The sequence below is a fragment of the Biomphalaria glabrata genome, unplaced genomic scaffold (assembly GCF_947242115.1).
Source record: "Biomphalaria glabrata unplaced genomic scaffold, xgBioGlab47.1 scaffold_20, whole genome shotgun sequence".
In the NCBI taxonomy this organism is placed as follows: domain Eukaryota; kingdom Metazoa; phylum Mollusca; class Gastropoda; family Planorbidae; genus Biomphalaria; species Biomphalaria glabrata.
The window spans coordinates 1010447-1030992 of NW_026602928.1; the positions used below are offsets into that span (position 1 = coordinate 1010447).

Genomic DNA, 20546 nt, shown 5'->3' on the forward strand with positions numbered 1-20546 from the left:
GTCAAGCACTTTATCTCTCAGTCACCTTGTTTAGTCTGTCCTTGTTTGAAAGTCAAGCACTTTATCTCTCAGTCACCTTGTTTAGTCTGTCCTTGTTTGAAAGTCAAGCACTTTATCTCTCAGTCACCTTGTTTAGTCTGTCCTTGTTTGAAAGTCAAGCACTTTATCTCTCAGTCACCTTGTTTAGTCTGTCCTTGATTGCTTGTCTTCTGTATAATTGTATGTTGAAAAGCAAAGCCACAACTATGATTTAAATAATAAAAAAAAGAATTGTGATCTATTTAGACATCTATGGTCTATAGAAAACATGTTGATGTAATTGCCCAATTCCAATGCAAGTATTTTTGGACCGATCTTTTTGTAGTCAATGTATTCTATATGATGGCCTGGGATTTGATTCTGTATAATAGTTTCTTCAGAAATCAATAACAACCTGGTTATGATATTCGATTCTCGCAGCCTGTCAGCAAGAAACGTAAAGAGCAAGAAAGATGCAAGATCTTAACTGACAGATTGAAAGATGAAGCTAGGAGGCAGGTGGAGCATGTCCAGAGAGTGATGGAGAGATTAGAAGAGGAGAAACATTCTTGGTTTCCCACAGGTACTCACACATGCACACACACATATACATACATTGATACGTTTGTACCCATATCTGATCTTGTTCTAACTCTGGTTTCCCAGGGACTCTCAAGTCTGAGATGACCACCAATCTACTTCAGTATTGCTTGTTTCCACACTGTTGTTTCACTGCCAGTGATGCCATATACTGTGGTCATTTTATACAAGTTCTTCATAATTTAAAAACACCCAATTTTTCCACTCTTATTACTTATGATAGGGTAAGTATTGGGCACATTCTATCTACAATATTTGTAGTTGGAATTCATTCAAATTACAATATATTTATATATGTTTGCACCAGTATTTTAAATACATAAACTCCACCCCATACTGTTGTTTTAAGATATGTAGATGTCGGGTAATCATGCAAAAAACCTAACCTGTTCAATCCAGATTGATTTTTTTTTCTAATTTTAGATTTCTATAGAGCCTGAAACTTTTTGTAAATTGTTTTTGACTAGCTGTACTGATAATGAGGCTTGACGTTATGGCAGATTTCTGTGCAGTGCTTTAGAGACTGTCATGAGGTGGCACAGCAGTCCAGCTATCTATGAAAAGGTGAACAATCTTTCTCTCTGATAAGACATGCTAAGATGTGCTAACATTTTTCTAGTTATTCACTTTATACTTTTTTTTTTTTACTTTCAGGAGTGCTTCAACTTTCCAGGTTTTCTAACAGTCTTCCGTAAAGGAACTGATATGAATAACAAAATGAACAGACTTGATTATGTTAATTACAGACATGTTTGTCATAAATGGCATTTTAGGCTAACTAAGGTGAAGACTTTAAAATCAAATGTCTTTGCGTTTAGGTTTAGGGTTAGAGTGTGGACTTTTGGGGACTGATACCCTTCCCTTCTTTTGTTAATCAGTCAGATCTGGTGGGGTAGCTATAAGAGCATTACTAATGTGAGGAGTATGATTAACTCTTTACCCCCCCCCCCCTCCCTATACTAACCTTGATAGGAGTATGTGGCTGCCAATGGGTCTTCTCACACCTGTTTTTTCTTATTTTTCCATAGAAAAAAAAACAGATTTCAAAAAGCTTATAGAAATTGCTCACTGTATAAGCAGACATTATTCATCATGTTTAATAATACAGAATTGCCCCCCCCCCTTTTTTTTTAAATATATATATATAAATTTTAAAAAATATTTTGTGCATCAACAGTATAAAACCAGAGCAGACAAAGCCTGTCAGACAGAGCTCAGTGCCTCCATCTCTTATACCTATAGTACAACCCCTGTGCTAGATCCAGAATCTAGGGTGCCCAAAACATGGATTTGCATTGGCTTTTCTAGTTAGACTGGTTAAATAGGCTAACTGTTACCTTTTTCTTTCTTTAGTCTGTGATCACATGTTTGGAGTCCAAGAACTACAGTCAGATGAGAAATTCTTTGATTGTTTTGACCAAAGTAAGTTCTTGATAAGTTCTTGCTTTCAGATAATGAAGATTCTGAGATTATTTTAGTATCAAATGATTATTATAGGTAATTGTTGATGGTGATGATAGGATGTCATCAAAAATTGAGAAGCTAACTATTAGAATTGAACCCAATTTAATAGTTTTGTAGATGTGTCTAGAATGAAAGATTCATTCAATAGTCTTAAAGACTAGTTTTCAACAAGGTCAGGCTAGTTTTATTTTCAGACAAGAAAATACCTGCTTGCATAAGTCTGTAAAAGAAAATAAAGACACAATTTCAGCAGCTAATAGTTTTTGAAGGTAAATGCTGCTTCAGGTGAAACAAAAAAATTGTTGGACTTGAACTTCTCTTTCAGGTCATTATTTGCTTGTATGTCAAAGCAACTGTTACTGTATGGGCTGAATCAAGTTTTGTTTGATACAGAAAAGATGTCCCTTTGTGGCCCAGTATCAAATTGTCTTCTCCTGTCAGATCTTGTACTGAGTATCTAATTGGTTTCTCCTGTCAGATCTTGTACTGAGTATCTAATTGGTTTCTCCTGTCAGATCTTGTACTGGAGACAGTTTGATCTGGTGAACTGTTTTCATTTAGTTCTCACTAATTATCTGCTGGTATTTAAAAAAAAATGATGACCATGTTCACATCATTGTGAGCATACTGAGTTACCAATATTCACTACACAGTATTATCCCTAACTTTGTATCTGTTTTAACAATCCCAACATTGGTCATTTCTTTATTCACTTGCCTTACATTGTCTTGTAAATAACCTATCAGCTGTTCTACTTTACATATAGTTGTGTGACATAACATTTTGTTTTCTCTCAGATTTTGCCTAACTTTCCAAGAATGACTCAGATTGGAATGGCCATAGAAAGACGAGTGGATAAACTTAGTAAAAAGGAGAAGGATAAAAGACCAGATATTTATGCATTAGTTATATTGTAAGAAAGAACAATCTATTATAGCTAAAACTAGACATGAGTTGCCTGATAGTTTAGTCTAATTTTATAAATGCCTTTGTATATGTATATTTGCCTACCTTCACAAATGTTTATGTAATGCTATGCTAGGTATGCTGGACAGTTAATGAGCAAGAAACCAACTTGGGTACAAGAAACGGAATTCCATATAAAAGAAGTGAGTCTGTTGTCAAACTGTATGCACATTCACAACATTAATTTTATTTAAAATTTTATTTAAAAAAATATAACAATGCTTTCTACAGTTTTACTATATACATAGACCAATGAATGGACTATTTAAAATACATTTTTTATCTACCCGGTGTGAAAGTAATGAAACATATTTCTTCCCTAAGCCAAAGAAAACCAACAATACAGCAGCACAGAATCAGACACAACAGCAGTGGCAGTCAGACAGCTCATCAGGAATCAGTACTAAGAGAGATGTTGATGGTAAGGCAGGCTTAAATTTGTTTAAAACCTGTCGAACGTTTTTAGGATCAGTGATTGAGAGAGATGTAGATTTTAAGGCAGGCTTAAACTTGTCAAATATTTTTAGGATCAATGATTCTTCTGATCTTTTTTATTCATTTGTGATATTTGTCTTATGTTGAACAGGACGCTCCAAAGATGTCAAACCTGAACTCAGTTCAAGAGAAGAGAAGAGAGCTACAGAAAGTGAAAGAGAGAAGAGAGCAGCAGAGAAAAAAGAGAATCTACACTGGTAAACTGACATCAAGTGACTTTTATTTCACAGACTACTGCTTCTACCTGCTCTAGGTACTGCATCATTCTTCCATTCTATCTATGTTTGTTGGTATTATATACTTGTTTTTAACATTTTTTAAATTAATTTTGTCATATTCAAAATATTTCATACAGTTTTGATCTGAGTTTTTTTTCTTAATATTAGCTTTTAATTGGAGTTATAGGGTTATAGGTCTGTCACTTCTTGAACCTGTCACTTCTTGAACTTGTCAGTTCTAGTTGGCGCTAAAGGAAAGCAAACTTCCTCACATTTTCTATTTACATAATTCTTCTTTTTCTTTCATGTGGTTTGATCAGGTTGAAGAATGGAGCTCTAGTTTCTACTTTGTGTTATATCTAAATTGTGGTTCTCTTGTGCTAGTTTTCTTTGTTTATGACTTTATTTTAAACTTTACCACAATTGTCAAATGACAATTTAAATTGTACAAACATCCCAACCCAATTGATCTGTACAATAAATGCATCGTTCTTTTTTTCTTTGTTAGTAAAATACATTTTTTCATGTTTTTTTTACTAAACCCAGGTTTAACTTGTAATATTTATTTCAATTTTGTTAGAGTAAAGAAAGAAGCTCGAGATAGTCCTGACCAATACCACAGGCAGGCAGGCACAGATCAGACTGAGGACTCAGTTAGGCCCGAAACGCCCAAGGAGGAGAAATTGAAGAAAAGTGACCGCTAAGACAGGGAAGCAACCAAGCTGGCCAAAGAGAAAGCCAAAGAAGAGAAGCATGAGAGGAAAGAACATGAAGCCTTTGCCAAGGAGGAAGAGAGACATTCATCCAGGGTGAAAGACTACGAAGGGAGCAGTGCAAGCCACAACTTGAGCACATCCTCCCACAGACATAGTGCTGAGCCATCACCCAAACATTTGGAGGAAAGAGGTACAAAGTCAACTGTAATATCAATAGTTCAGGATCAGTTAGGAAAGTTGATTATTCATCTACCTTTTTTTTTTAACTTTCTCTTCCTGTGAACTTCTCACTGACCAATTTATTTTTGGGCTAGCCCTCCATCATTTCTTTAGTGGGATGGAATCTTGTGACCAACTTGGACATTAAGTAGTCAGTTAGTTCTCATGGTTAGATCTCCTGGACATTAAGTAGCCAGTTAGTTAAGTTTTCAAGGCTAGATCTCCTGTTCTTATGATACCTGTATTTCTAAATAGCTGGTTTCTAATCTATGCAAAATGTGACAATTTTTCTGTTTTCCAATAAATGTACCTGTTAAAGTTAAGTTAAATGTACCTTTAAGAATTAAGTTAAATATAGACTGACCTAAAATACAGAATTTAAACTTTCATTTTTCTCTGGAATTGTAAACGTCTATTTCAAAGCTTGACATTTTACCACTCTGCCTCCTGTTGTACAGTTTTGTGTATACTAGTTCTACTGAAGAGAGAAAAAATATTCTTTTAAGTCACATGATTTCTTTCCATATTATTTATTTTCTATGGGGCTTTTTAAATAGTGATATAAAACATCCAGTTAATAGAAGCAGTGCTCTTCTTTTACAAGTGTGGAATACATTTTTGATTGATTCAATCAGTTAGCAACAAAAGCAATGCCAATATTCTCTGATTATTTGTCCACATTTGCCAGACAATCCTTTTTCTCAATCACTGTAAGCATTATTCTTTATTTGTCATTTGTTCTATACCATTACAGTTGTTCTGAAGACCAAATCTGGTTTCAGTGGAAACTTCTTAATTATTTTTTTTCAGATCCTAAACAAAGGCGTCTGGAAATGAGTGGGTCATCTCAGGTTAGTATACAAGTGTAGTGGAAGGTTTTTGTCCTGAGACAAGTTCTCCCAGACAAGCTAACCACAATATGGTTTAAGGAGTATCCTCTCCGTCAAGTGTTAAAGCGTCAAAGATAACCCAAAGTCTAATGTGAATAAAACAAGATCAAATGGAAAGTGTTCAAAGCAGAGATCAAATCAATAAGGAAATCAATGTGGAAACGGAAGTAGAAGGTGAAACAAGGAGAGAATTAACAGAAGAGAGCTTGAATAAACAAGAGAAATTTAGGCAGTAAGATCCAAAAATGCTGGGGCCAGATGACAAGAGACGAAGGCACAAAATGGATGATACTGATACATTGCGGCTTGAGAAAAAGGTGAATCCCAGACATAGAGAGCACAGTGACAAGGAAAATGAAAATGTCTATGTTAAAAACAAAGAGCTTGATCACTTTGAAACCCTTCCTTCAAAACAATAACATTGATAAGCAGCTTGCATAGAGAGAGACAAATCTTGGATGGATAACTTATTTTTTGATGTATATTGCAAGTGGTCAGGTTTGAAACCAACTAACGTCACTCTGCCTACGACTGCCTATTGCGTCATGTAATATTGTTGCCAAAGAAACCAATGGAACAGAGGAAGAAATTTACCTTTCAAGGTGTCAAAAGCCTGATCTGTTTGATAAGCATCCTTTTCTTGAGGAGATAGAGGTGTAGTGAACAAAAATCTTTCTGTGAAGAGAGGAAATTGGTCTTATGAAACATGCTGCTCATCAGCCTTTGGTTTACCAATATGTGCAGTTAAAGTCAAAGAAGCATTTATTGAAAGATACTGACATATGATGACTGAAATATAGACGCCTTGAAAGTTGATAGTAGGGAAGATAATAAATGATCTCTTCTTGCTGCTGTTAATACCACCTGCAAACCATTCGACTAGCAGAGTCCTGATATCAAAAGAAAGTCATTATTTGAGCAAAGTTATAAAATGCTGCTGTCTGAACGAAGCAGTGCTGTCTTCCCACCTGGTCAGAAGTCTCAAGTGAAGTTGGTGTCTTCAGCATGTTGAGTGACTGCCAGCTACGTTGATGTACTGCTGTGATACAAGAGTTAATCCATCCTCTGCAGCTGTCTGAAACAACCTAAGAACAAGGTCATACTGAAGGAGCCATACAGAAACGAATCACTCTCCATCCTCTATCCACTGAAATGAAAACAACTAGCAGGGCCTATAACATCCAACCCTTTCTGGATTTTGTTTTAAAGTATTTAAAAAGGCAAGAATTCAGTGCAGATATCAATAAGAAATATTAACATTGATGAAAGCTGTGATTTGACATGTATTCTGAGGCAGTGACCATTTGGAATTCTCCATGGGTATCCATTTTTAAATTCTGATACTTATGCTATTGGAAATAGTTATTAGGTTTAAAACAAGCTTCTTTGTGATGTTTGAGTTATAACCTGTTTTCTGTAGACATCAACTCAATTTGCCCATGTTGAGAGTAAATTTTGCACTATGCTATATATTAGATAACATCACTAAAGCTTCCAGTATAAAAGGGCTACTAGACTCTCAACCTGTCTGCATTGCATTCTTGGTCCCCTGTTTACCTGTCAGCTTGTTTTGTGATGATGTTTTGACGTGTAGCTGCTTATTGTCACTCCAGTGCGATTGTTCCTTTGTCTTACTTCTGTTAACAATACTTGTCTTTTGTAGTATGTAAATAACAGGAAATGTAATTAATATGTTTGTCTTTATGCTGCACTGTTAGCATGTTCCAAAAAAAAAGGGGGTGGTGGAATGGAGCCGTGATCAGTGGCAATACAGTGGTCTCAGCGAAGTAGCAATGGAAAGATGACTAGAAACTTTTTAAGACCAGAAAGTGTTGACCATAGAGAGGGACTGAGTACATTTCTTGGCTAGTAAGAATACAAATGAAATGTTAACAGGAAGGTGGGAGAACAAACTTGATAGAAACAGTTGTGAGTACTGTACACATTGTTTTGTGAGTGTACTGTACACTTTGTTTTGTGAGTGTACTGTACATTTTGGTCCATGAATAAACAAACCAGCAGTAGATTGTATGCAACATTGATTTTGTCTGTCTCTATTTTTCATTATTGCACATCACTTTGAATGTTGGTTCTAAAAGTAACTTATGTTCATTATCTAAGTGATAATGATGGATGCCAATGTATTTTTCAAAACTTTCTTTCTGTTTATTGATGTAAACCTGTTTCATTTTTTTTGACCAAAAATGTTTTACTTCCATTAGAACAAGACCCATATGAAAGTAAAAGCTGACCCAAGTCTAAACATGTGTGGGCCTATTTGTAAAATGTATTGTTCAGAAAGAAATGAATGTATCCAAATTAAAAAAAAAAGATCTTGAAATAATATTCATTCAGTAACATAAAAAAGATACCAACATAACCTAGAAATAAAACTTCTATATTAAATATCATGAGAGATAGTGCTGTCCACCTTCATTCAACCCAAACTTGAAGGTGAATCACATAGGGTAATAGGTTTTCTTTGAAACCATATCTTATTCTCAAGACTTCTTATAGAGATTTTCTACTTAGGTCTTACAACTGCAAAAGCTAAACTCATAAGTCAAATAAAAGTTTCACTAATTAGTGTCTTGCTTTTATCAGAAACATTTGTTTAATTGTTTTAAAATATTTTTCTTGCTGCAATGAAAGCTGTTTCAATTGTCTTCAATTCATCATGCCCTGATCATATGTTGTTTGATATAGCAATGTTTTCATTGTTTTTTTTTTTGGGGGGTGGGGGAGATAAGGGCATGATGAATTGCACACTGGCCTGGCATGGTTGTGGCACTAAAACAAAACATGAGATGCTTTGCCACCACATCATCTTCTTCTTTACCACCACAACAGCCACTGCATGTCATGTTGACATGTTGTGCAACTTACTTCTTGATTGTAGGAGTCACCAGTGGATGGACAAAGCAAGCACAGAAAGGTAATGACCTTGTGACCTCTAGACACACTAAGTCAGTCCCATCTCTTTTAGCCTGCTTCCTTCTAAAAGTATTTTTGATATGGCATCTTCTGTCCAAGCTAAACATAATTTTTAAAAATGATGGGGTGGCTTAGCTTATGTGATATACAATATATACCTGGATATTCGTTGTTTAAAGTGTGACTTCATAATGGCTTAGACTATCAAATTACATAAAACTAATTTAAATTGCTTTAGCTGTCATTTTGGGATCATCAATCTCTGATGGTCTGCAGTTAACTTTAAACATTTTATTCCTAGATAAAATCTCAGCTTTTGTTTCATTGATTTACTCTTTAAAAAAAATTCTCTTGTTGTTTATACCTTAAATGAGAAAAGAAAATTGCCTGCACTTGGTCAACTAATTTGTGAAATGTAAAAGATGTTTATGTTAAAGCTCATTGTGGTATTTACACCAATCAGTGGACACTTTAACAGTAAATACCACTTGATAGAGCACTGTTTGGTAACAGCAACAGATATAGAGCTCTAATTCCCAGTTTACTTATTATTTGACAGAGTCCCACAAGTCAAGAAGCTGATGAGTCTTTTGAAATGGAAAAAGATCGTAAAGATAAAAAGAGGGTATGTTTATTTTATTTTTTTTGTGTCCTAGTGTAAATCTTTTTTTAACTCTTTCTCTCCATAATTATTTTCCATGTTCCAACTGAATTATCCATTTCGCTCATATGTATTTCACTACCCTGTTATGATTAAACTTCAACAACTTGTTTGTTTGTTTTCGGAAAATGTTAAGTTTGGTATAGAATTAAATGGGACTGTATGCCTTTTTTAGATAAATACTAATATTTATAAAACCTAAACGATATTTTATTTTGGATAATGGAATGTAAAAATAAAAACTTACTGACTTACCAAGTCTATTAAGATCTAGACTATATGTTATGATCCAAACTGAACTAAAACTGTTCTTAATGATAGTTATTCATATTTTAACATAACTTAATATATAATGTATATAAAACATAAATTAATTGTCTTGAGCTCACTATCCCATGTCATTTTCATATGAAAAATTAATATTAAATATAGATCCTTTTTTTTTAGCCCCCACTCTTGAAAAACATCCTTTTTTGGGGAAAAACACGATTGAAAATAAGAAATCTGTGTATTCCAAGGGGAACTATTCAAAATTAAATTTTAAGCAATTAAAAACATTTTTTTGTATATTTTAAGAAAAGATTATGAATTGTATTATTCTTAAATGCTATAAAAATGTAGACTAGGACACATTGGGATAATTGTTAAGTGGTATCAAATTAGTTTAGGAGAGATTATAAATGTATTATATCAACTCCAGTGATTCTCTTCAGGAACACTGTTGAAACCTATGACCCAGAACTTTCCAAAAGAAGAAAAAGTGAGGATCATTATCTAGCTTCACGTACGTATTGATAGAATCATTCTAGAACTCCTTGTTTTACACACTTCTGTACAAATATTTTTGAGATGAAGGCACTGCCTCAAGGCTCCAAACTTTTTTTTCTCCACTAAATGTAGGCAAACAAAATGGGGAAGCCAATGGATCCTCCAAAATGTATGCAGAGAGAGATTATAAAGAGAAATCTAAACAACAGAGTCACTCCTCTAAGAGCAAGGTAAACTTTTCACCTTCACCTGTCCCTTAGTCTGTTGAACTATTGGGGCACCACACAATATAGGTCAACCATCTTTCTCCATTCCTCTTAATAGAATCTCTTTCATTGGCAGGCCTGTCCATTCTTTAATGTTGTGTTCCCATTGCTTCCTCTGTCTCCTTTTTTTTCCTGGTGCTGTTCCCTGGAGGAGAGTTTTGCAAGCACTGAGGACCTTTTGATATTGCCATAAAGGTTTAATTTGTGTTATTTTACAGAGGTAAACATTTATGGACAGAAAACTGATTTTTTGGTTTTGTTATATTCACTAAGAACCATTCTTCACATGTGAAATAATTGACATAAATAAGCATGGTCTAAAAGCTTTAAAATGTAACTAAATTAATTGTATATTCAATGCTATTAGTAGTACCACAACAATGTACATAGATTACTTACAGTCCACTAATAACATACACTTTTGATTTAGAAATCAAGTAATAGAAAAACAAAGTTGTTTTTTTTCTTCTTCAAATTAAGTAAGCATCAATCTATTGTAAAGCCATGTTAAACATGTGTGTTTTTAATTTACAATAGTTGTATAGTATCTTTCTTATCTGAAGCTGGTAATACAATTCAGGTGTTAGTTTTTGTGTAACAGTAATAAGGCATGACCATGTCTGACTTGCAGTGTTCTATTGCTTTATATGGGTGCACATTTCTTTAATTATTTTTTTATTTTTTTCATTTGCTTTGAATTAGAGAATTTATTTGATAATTCTCTATACCTCTCTATGTCTTAAGTTTTGACTTGTTTGATTTTTTCCTTTTCTCCAGGAACAGTTTAATGAAACAGATGGATCTCCAAAACTGAAGATGAAAGAAAAGAGAGACAAATCAAAGCTTTTGACAAAGTTCACCACCATAGTTTGCTTAAAAAATTAAAATATTTCGGCATTAATGGTCCACTGCATCAGTGGATTAAAGACTTTCTGATAGGGAGAGAACAAACTGTAATAATAAATGGCTCTAAATCAACACCGATAACAGTAAACTCAGGTGTACCTCAAGGTACAGTCTTGGGTCCACTACTATTTTTAATTTACATAAATAATTTACCAAATTGCATTAGTTCAGGAACAAAAGTCAGATTATTTGCAGACGATTGCATAATATATAGAACAATAAAAACAACACAAGACAAAGATATTTTACAAAGAGAATTAGATGAATTACAGAAATGGGAATCAAATTGGAGCATGTCTTTCCACCCAGAAAAATGTCAGTTGTTAAGAGTAACAAAAAAACTAAAACAAATTAATTCCACTTATCTTATTCATGGCAAACCAGTATCACAGACTAAAAACGCAAAATACCTAGGTGTTATAATAAATGAAAAACTATCATGGAATCCACATATTGATGAAACTACAAAAAAATCAAACAAAGCATTAGGATTTATTAAAAGAAATTTCTATAAATCAAATAAGAACATAAAACTAAAATGTTACTTAACCTTGGTTAGGCCAATAATAGAATATGCATCCTCCGTTTGGGACCCCTCAACTCAAGAAAACATTAAGAAACTGGAACAGACACAAAATAGAGCAGTGAGATTCATAACAAACGAATATTCACATTTGACTAGAGTAACACCTTTAGTAAAATCACTAAATTTAGAAAGCCTTCAGGACAGAAGGCTCAAAAGTAAAGTAGCAATCATACATAAAACACTGAACCATAATCTTCAAATACAAAAACAAAATTTAATAAAATACTCTGAAAGACACAAAGATAAAGGCACATTCCTCGTCCCATATGCTAGGACAAATTTGTACAAATACTCCTTCTTCCCTAGTGCTATTAGAGCATGGAATGGGTTGCCTGAGCTAGCCAGGAAAACCAGTGACTTGGCAGAATTTAAGTCATTGGTTAATATGCATGACTAAATGCATGACGCGTAGGACGTAATCATCTTCTTTTTTGAAGTAACGTCTGTATTATATAAGATAAGATAAGATATCCTTGATCTAGGGACTGAGACTTGATTATGTAGTCAGCTGGGGCTTAATTATTTAGTCTTTATGGTAAATACTTTCTGGTCTTAAAGTTTCTAGTCATCTTTCCATTGCTAGATACATGAGTGAGGTGTGTATATTAAACATTTCAATTGGGAATTAAACATTTCAATTGGGAAAGGTAGAAAAAAAATCCAGTCACTTTAAAAAAAACATAAAAATCAGTTGGTCCTTCTCATGTTTGAATTCAATAGTTTGTAATAATGGCAGTTTAACTTTAAAATAGTCATTATGTTCATCCATCCCGGTGGGACTACAGCCCTTGGAGGGCCCTGACCTACTATAGCACATCTTTTCATTCTGATCTATCCTGCTGTTCTAGATCTGCCTCTACATCGTCAAGCCACTGTACTGTGGCCTACCTTTGAGGTGCCTGCTTTTTGTTTGTTTTGTGAACAATCTTTGCTGCTCCTCTGTTCTCTGACATTCTTTCAAGGTGACCTGCCCAGCGTAATCTGTTCCTTTTTATTTCCGTCATTATGGAGGGGGGTCTTGGTATATTAGTGATCATATTACTAATTAGAGCCTAGAAATAGATAATGTTGCCTCTTAGTACTTAAGTTAGTAATCTGATTGAAAGTGTATAATTTCCTTAACTTCTTCTCACATGTTCCAAAAAACAGAAAAAATAAAACCAGTTTGATCTGGATGTTTCCAGACTGCAGTCTCTTGTTGACTATTGTTAGTTGGATGGCAATGTGCAGCTTTTTAAACCTTTTGTTTTCCCTTTTGAAACATTGATTTATATATTTCTCAAACATTTTTAGATAGTAACATATGTTGATCTGTAGATCTAGTGTGGGTGAATGTGTGATATCATGTACATTAGACTCTGGCCATTCAGTTGGTTCTGTAAAATTACAAAGTGACACTTTTTTTTTCTTGATATTGTTGACTTATGAATTAGAACTCAGGCTTTTGTTGAAACAGATCTGCCTTCTGGTCAAATTATATTGAGTCATTTCTCCAGGTTCAAAACAGTTCAACTTATGGACCAAGGTGTTGAGTTGATCGTTTCACTTGTTCAATTGAAATCCTATCCAGTCCTAGTTCAAAGTCTTAGTGTTAGTGGCAAGCATTGCTTCCAGTCCTGTGGGATCTACTGGAAGTGAACTCTAAAATATGACCATTGTTGCTGTACACACAGATTTCATGTATTTATGTTTGCTTCAAATTAAGGGTCTAAGTGACCTTGGTTGACTATGTTGATCATTGAATAAATGGACTGACATGTCCGCAGATTATAGTTTTGCTTGTTAATATATTTTCTTGTGTTGAATAGATTAAGTTTTAAGTTAAGAAATACTGACATTGTTCCATAACTTCTCAGCCAGCACATTACAATGTACTGCACTGATCTAAATACTTTATAACTACATCTCAGTTTGAATGAAAATCAATAATTATAAACTAGTACTGAAATTACACATTTGTATAACTACATCTCAGTTTGAATGAAAATCAATAATTATAAACTAGTACTGAAATTACACATTTGAAACCAAAAGAAAATTTAAGACAAATCGTAGCGGGCGAATAAGAACCTAAAGTGATAACAGCTGAACCATTGTTATGTCTGCTGAATGTAACATTATATGTAGGTCACAGCTGGGAAAGTGTAGCTGTTATGTGAAATACTGAAACTTCATACTCAAAAAGCCTTATTAACTCACTAATATAAGTAACTGGCACCAAAAGGGCGCATTAGCAGAACTACAGGCAACTTAATATAAAAGACTATATAGCTGCAATCTCACTGCTCAAACAAGGCATGATAGAGGCTGTTCTTTTTAGCTACATCATCTACAAGTTTCATTAGCCCCCTTTTTTTTTGTACCACCAAAGAGCATCTAGTCTCCTAGAAATGTTTTTTTTTTACTATTTCAGCTTCATCGGACATCTGATAATACTTGTACTCTGCCAAGTTGCTTCCCTTTAATATTATCCTATTTACTGCTGCAGTCCATGTTTTTTTTTTTTTAGAAGTATTTGCCTTTTGATTCAGCCCCACATCTCTGTTTTCAACAGACATCAAACAGGTTCTTGTCTAAACCACTGTTAGCAACTACTGGCAATACAGAAAATGAAAAATACAGAAACTTAGCCTATAATACATATGGGATCTGATATAATTCACTAGCGATATGGTCACGAATCTAATGGAGACCACTGGCCTATATTAGAATACACAAACGATCCATATTTCATACAGAAATGAATAACGAACAAAGTTTAGAAGAAAATATGCGAAAACGCAAAATTACTTTAACTTGGGAAATGCTCGTTTTCTGTACATTGATGTATGAACATAGATATGAAACTAAGTAAGGGCAGTCACTACTGCGTACTAAATATTTGGTTTACGGCAATACTGTACATTCCATAATATCGAGGTGGTCCACGTTTGATCCTGGTCCATATTGCAAGCCTCTCCCATTCTAAGTGATGAACTAACAACATAACTACTATATTTCGTAGAGGATTCGCTGTAGAAAGAACAGCAATTCAAAATAAGGTTGCACTTGTAGACTATAGGTCTACATTGAGATTCTCTGGTCTACCAGCCAATTACCAGCCTTTGGGTGACCCATGCGTCACAATCCCTCTCTCGACCTTGCTGGTGAAATTCAATGGAACGCTTCGTGTTACATTTGGCACCAACTCAGTTGTTATAGTTGACACTCCCAACTTATGGGGCTTCACTCCTGATTTTTCCTCGACGTTGCTTCCTGAAGCCTTGTTTACCGCAAGCCAACCCGGGGGAGGGGTGTATTTTATCTTATAAAATACAGACTCTACTTCAAATAGATGATTACGCCCTACGCGTGTCCCTAGGCCAATGAAGTCATGTTTGAAGTCGAGTATGGCTACCACTCTCCTAGATACAAAGGATCTAAACCTAGGTCTATAATCAAATCATGCACATGGTATCGTGCCTTATCTTATATAATACAGACGTTACTTCAAAAAACAAGATGATTACGTCCTACGCGTCATGCATGTAGTCAATGACCTAAATTCTGCCAAGTCACTGGTTTTCCTGGATAGCTCAGGCAACCCATTCCATGCTCTAATAGCACTAGGGTACGCGTACTATTTGGTGGTAATTATCTGCCTCAAGCAAAGACAAGTTGTAGTCGTACGATCTTCTATACCCAAGAATCGATGTCTCAATTTTTTCATCTATCTGAGCACTCTACAATCGAAAGTACAATTCAACCTTTGTGTGTGTGTGTGTGTGTGTGTGTCATTGCATCCTAAGTAAGCATTAACATAGAAGAGAATGAATGAGATTTTGCATTCAACATTAAATGTAGAAATTGGACTTTTTGTTTTGGTCACTTGTGCCAAATTTTAAACATACGACGTTGGGTTTCCATAAAGTTTGATGGCTTTGAAAAGAACTAGTTCTGTTTAGGCTTTATGAGCTCTTCTTGAAAGATTCGTTGCAGAGTGTGGTGAAATAGTTGATACTTGTTTATGTTTGTATAGCGTCGTGAGAATGTGTTCACAACATTGGTTTTGAAGTGAAGTTTGAAGATTTACCTTTACCTATCCCTTAGTCTGTTGGACCGTTGGGGCACCAGGCAAGATTTGTCGACCGTCTTTCTCCATTCCTCTCTTTTTTTCCCCTTGTTTAGAACCTCTCTCAATGGCAGGCCTGTCCATTCTTTAATGTTGTCCTCCCATCGCTTTTTCTGTCTGCCTCTTCTTCTTTTCCCTGGCACTGTTCCCTGAAGGAAGGTCTTTGCGAGCCCCGTAGATCTTTTAATGTGGCCAAAGGTTTTAAGCTTTCGTCTTTTCACAATAGTTAGCAGGTCATCATGGGCTCCGATCGCTACAGTAACCCTGTCTCTGATTTCTTGGTTTGTGATGCGGTCTTTGAATGTGATGCCTAGGATCCTTCTGTAGCATCTCAATTCCATTGCTTGGATCCTCCTCTCAAGCTCTGCATTCAACGTCCACGACTTGCAAGCATATAAAAATGTGGCCATGACCAGAGAGCGCATCAGTCTGATTTTGGTGCCGAGGGCTAAGCCCTTATCTTTCCATATTATTTTAAGTTTTGAAAGGGCTGCTATGGACTGTGCTATTCGGGCCAATAATTCGGGTTTTGTTCCCTCATCTGAGACAATAGCTCCGAGGTATTTGAAGCTGTTAACACTAGTTAGCTTTTCACCTCCAATACTGATGTCTCTTTTAAAGCCCTGATGGCTATTGGTCATAATTTGAGTTTTTTTTGGCATTTATTTGCATGCCATATGCTGTGGCAGTCTTGTCAATGCGCATCACCAGGTCAGCTAGTTCTTCTTCTGTCCCTGCTAGGCCGTCAATGTCATCTGCGAAGCGCAAGTTAGTAATTCTTCTTCCTCCAATGCTAACAGCACCTTCATAGCCCTCGAGGGCATCTTCCATTATCCTTTCAAGGAAGATATTGAAGAGTGTTGGTGACAGTAGGCAGCCTTGTCTTACTCCAACTGTGGTTTTGAACCAGTCCCCAATATTATTGTTGAAGTACACGGCACTGGTGGCATCCTTGTTGAGGTTCTGGATAACTTTGATTATGTTTTTATTAATGTTGTACTTTTCCATTGTCGCCCAGAGTGCTCCGTGCTATAGGCCTACTCAATCGGAAGCTTTCTTGAAATCAATAAAGACATGGAAAAGATTCTGTTGGTGTTGGAGATATTTCTCACAGAGTATTCTGAGGTTTAGGATTTGCTCTGTTGTGCTCTAAAACCTGCTTGTTCTTCTGATTTGATGTTGTCTGCTATCGGTTTTAGTCGGTTTAATAAGGGGATACGGATATGGCTTGTTGTGTGGTATATGCGTCCAGTACAGATGATCGATGGTCTCCCTACCCTCCACTATCCCCGCTTGTCCTGGGAGGAAGTTTGGGCTAGGGTGCAATAAACTTGAAATATGAAAAAAATATTCAAAACATTAAAAAAAAAATTTACACATTGGACAAGCGAATGTTTCAATATTAAAATTTAAAAACAGTCTAAACGGAGCAGCTTTAACGAACATCTACTACGTACATTAGGATTCCAAAATATATTGTACATTTAGGCCTACTTCTAAAAGAAAAACGCGAAAATTATGTCTGTATGTTACTTTTCTTTGTCCTTATAACCGAGTTAAACCGTTCCGGATCCCAATTGGGATGCTTTCAGCGCTTCCCTAGACCAAATCTTGCTAAAAAAGGGAAGGGGGCGCAAATGAAATTGTTTTCACAACTAGTAAACGTTTGAGAAACACGGATCTACAGTTTATTATGGAATATTAAGGTACATTATAGTTTGTATAATTGAGTACGCATTTTAGCATGTAGGCTAAATGATGTATTTCAATAAATCTCAAAAGTGATTCTCTTGGCAAAAACATTATCTATATATAGCCTACCTTACCTAAAGACATGCGATATTTTGTTCTCTTAGTTAAAACAGAAGTCATAGCTAATCAATTTTTCGCCAAACAAAACTGTTATAAGTGAATCTGAAACACAATAGATGTCAGAACACAAACGGCTTTAAAAAAATGACTGTTATAGCCTTATAGGCTACAGCAAGTCCTTTTTTTATCACGAGAAACTTTAGCATTTTGTAGAAGCGAAGTTTTAGATTGTGACTATATAATAGGCCTATATATTGTAGATATTTTGAGCTAGGTAATACACTCTATAGTTATTCTTATTATTTGAGCGCAATGTATTTATGATATTACAATTTTTGTTCCTAGAATAAAAAAGGGGGGAGGGGGCGCCAAAAAATGGCGTGTTACAGATACACTGCCCGTTTTTAAACAGTTACTTCAAGATATCTAGTCAGGATAGAGTCTGGCTTTAACATCTTCATTATAGTGATGTTTTTATTTTAAAAACTCGATTCTTTGACAGTAAAGTATATCTACTTCAGTTTACTGGATATCGACGAGCGGTACCTGTTGAAAAAGGTTTGAAAAGCACTGATCTAGATCTAGATCTACTGGGTAATAGTTGAAAGCAATCGTATATTTACTAAATTCTTTATCACTTAGCCGAAATTCGTATCTATAGTTTTGTATATAAATAACAAAATGGCGAGTGTTTTGCTTTCACACTCACAGCATTCGCAGGTTGAAACTTTAAAGAGGCGTAAGAAACAAACTAAAATTCTAAAAAAATAAATAAACTAAAAAATTCTTTTGTCTGTTCGCGAACATTTATCTTTATCGGATGAAGCAACACGGGTAAATGTCTTAATAGTCTAAACTGTTCTAGATCTAGTAAAATCTAGTACCATAATTAGTATTTTGTCTAAGTCAAAGAGTATAGTAGTACAGTAGTACTACTAGTTAGTTAGTAGTAGTACTACTAAGTACTAGTAGTAGGTAGTAGTAGTAGTAGTAAAATCTACTCTAGTAAATCTAGTAACTATTGTTTCTATTCTAGTTAACGATGATTTTACCGTAAGTAGATTTTAGTAGATCTAGACTCTAGACGTCTAGATAGATTATCAATATCATATCTAGATCTAGTAGATAGTCTATGTCTATATATATGGATCTCTAGACTCTATTACTCATAAGTTAAATTATTATTATATATAGAGAGATCTAGGTCTAGAATATTGACCTTGAGGCACTAGTAGACTAGAGGACAAGTTTAGATTAGATTTTATTATCTCATCTAATGTAGATTTAGATCTAGAATATATTCTATCTCACAGTATCTGTATTACTATTATTATATCTAAATCTATCATCTGGATGATCTAGCCATGGGCATGGGCGCCCTCAGGATTTTTCACAGAGTGCAAGCTGCTAACCATGGCTCAAAGTCTTAGCCTCAACAGTAAACATTAAATACTCTATTTATTCATGAAATAAAAATACAAACTAAAAACGTGAACAAAATCTTCAATGTACACATTCATTGTTAACTTTATCAGTGAGGACCGTGCTTCCCTACATTCGATCAAACGAAAACTGCAAATGTTTGGCTGCTGAAACTGTCAATAACTTTACTAAATATACTAATGCATTGATTTTCGTTGCGATGGACAAGCTGCTGCTGATCGCTTATCGAGTAGTTCTGATATTCTTCTTTGTATTGCAGCTTTTAGGATGAAGACAAAACAAGTTGAACTGACCATTATTATTGCTCGAAAAGCGAGACATATGAAGCAAGTTAAGAATCAAGATATGTAATGTAAAGCCATGTTCTCTAATAACTCCCAAAATCCAAACATGTTTTTTTTTTTCTCAGTTTGTCTGTCGACTGCGAAATTCTCAGCTGCAGCAACTCAATATTTGGTATCAGGCTTTTCTGCCAGCAGTCTCTTCTTCCTCAAGATGACATTTCTGACGTGTTCCTTAGGATGGTCATGTTGGTTTTTGATTATGTCATTAAGGATGTGCTGTTGAGCGAAAAGACTACTACACAGTGGAAACTGGTTCAAGAACAGATGACTAATTAACAACAATGAAAAGACAAATCAGAAACAAGAGGAGAGGCATTTACTACACATGTGCAGTTTGTTTGGTTTTATTTACAGTCATTATTTTAAGATCCGCCAAACAGTCAAAGATCTCAAAGTTGAGACTTAAATCTCGAATGGATTCTTATTTTTCAGTTGATTGTGTCTAACACAAATAAGGTAAATTTAAATTTAGCAACAACGCTATCGTTAGGGACAGTTACAGAAAAAGAATACTAGCCATCAGTAGGACAGCCTTGGGCAGCAATGACATTAGACACATGCAGTGCGTTTCTCTGAACCACAATTTCTTCACTAAAATACCCAGCAAATGTAGTTAATTCATGATGTATTTCAGGTGATATACTTTCCATATTTCACAGGCATAAAGCAATAGTAATCTAATGTGGTGTATAAAATACAAACATGCTCAATGTGTGAAGCACCATTAAAGAGTGGCAACACAGTTTTTCTGATATACTGGGAGATGTGCATTTGTACAAACTTTTTAAAGGGATTTAAGTTTTTCTTTGATCATCAGATAAATATTTGATAAGCAAATAGTCCTTTTTTCTGAGAATTAATTGCATTTTTTTGTGTAGAGATAGGGACACCTCAAACACCCAACAGCTCTGTAAAAAGATCTATATCTTACATCAGAAGAACACTTTTTAAAAAATAACATCTATGTCTCCCTTAATATTTTTTCAGATGGAACTGAAGCATCCCACATGCACAATAGCAATAATGAGAACTATGAGAGAGGATATGAATTGTGGCTTATGGTTAAAGCCAAAAAGGTATTTGGTGCATTATGTAACCAATCATCCAAAAACTGTAAAATGTAGCATAA

The 20546-nt window shown here is 34.9% G+C and overlaps 1 protein-coding gene and 1 pseudogene across 2 annotated transcripts; both read left to right on the forward strand.

The window, feature by feature from the left end:
* Positions 1–7622, forward strand: part of LOC129924147 (THO complex subunit 2-like) — a 31445-nt pseudogene extending 23823 nt beyond the window's left edge.
* On the forward strand, positions 5507–13479 carry LOC129924150 (uncharacterized). Of its 2 annotated transcripts, XM_056017977.1 has the most exons (7): positions 5507–5547; positions 8437–8521; positions 9080–9145; positions 9895–9965; positions 10082–10179; positions 10993–11053; positions 12840–13479. In XM_056017977.1, exons 2-7 carry the CDS (start codon positions 8457–8459, stop codon positions 12863–12865), a joined length of 387 nt encoding a protein of 128 aa, XP_055873952.1. In that variant the 5' UTR covers positions 5507–5547; positions 8437–8456; the 3' UTR covers positions 12866–13479. The 2 variants fall into 2 exon arrangements, with proteins under 2 accessions (XP_055873952.1, XP_055873951.1); XM_056017976.1 differs by lacking the exon at positions 5507–5547 and having other exon boundaries at positions 8332–8521.
* Positions 13480–20546: the final 7067 nt, after the last annotated feature.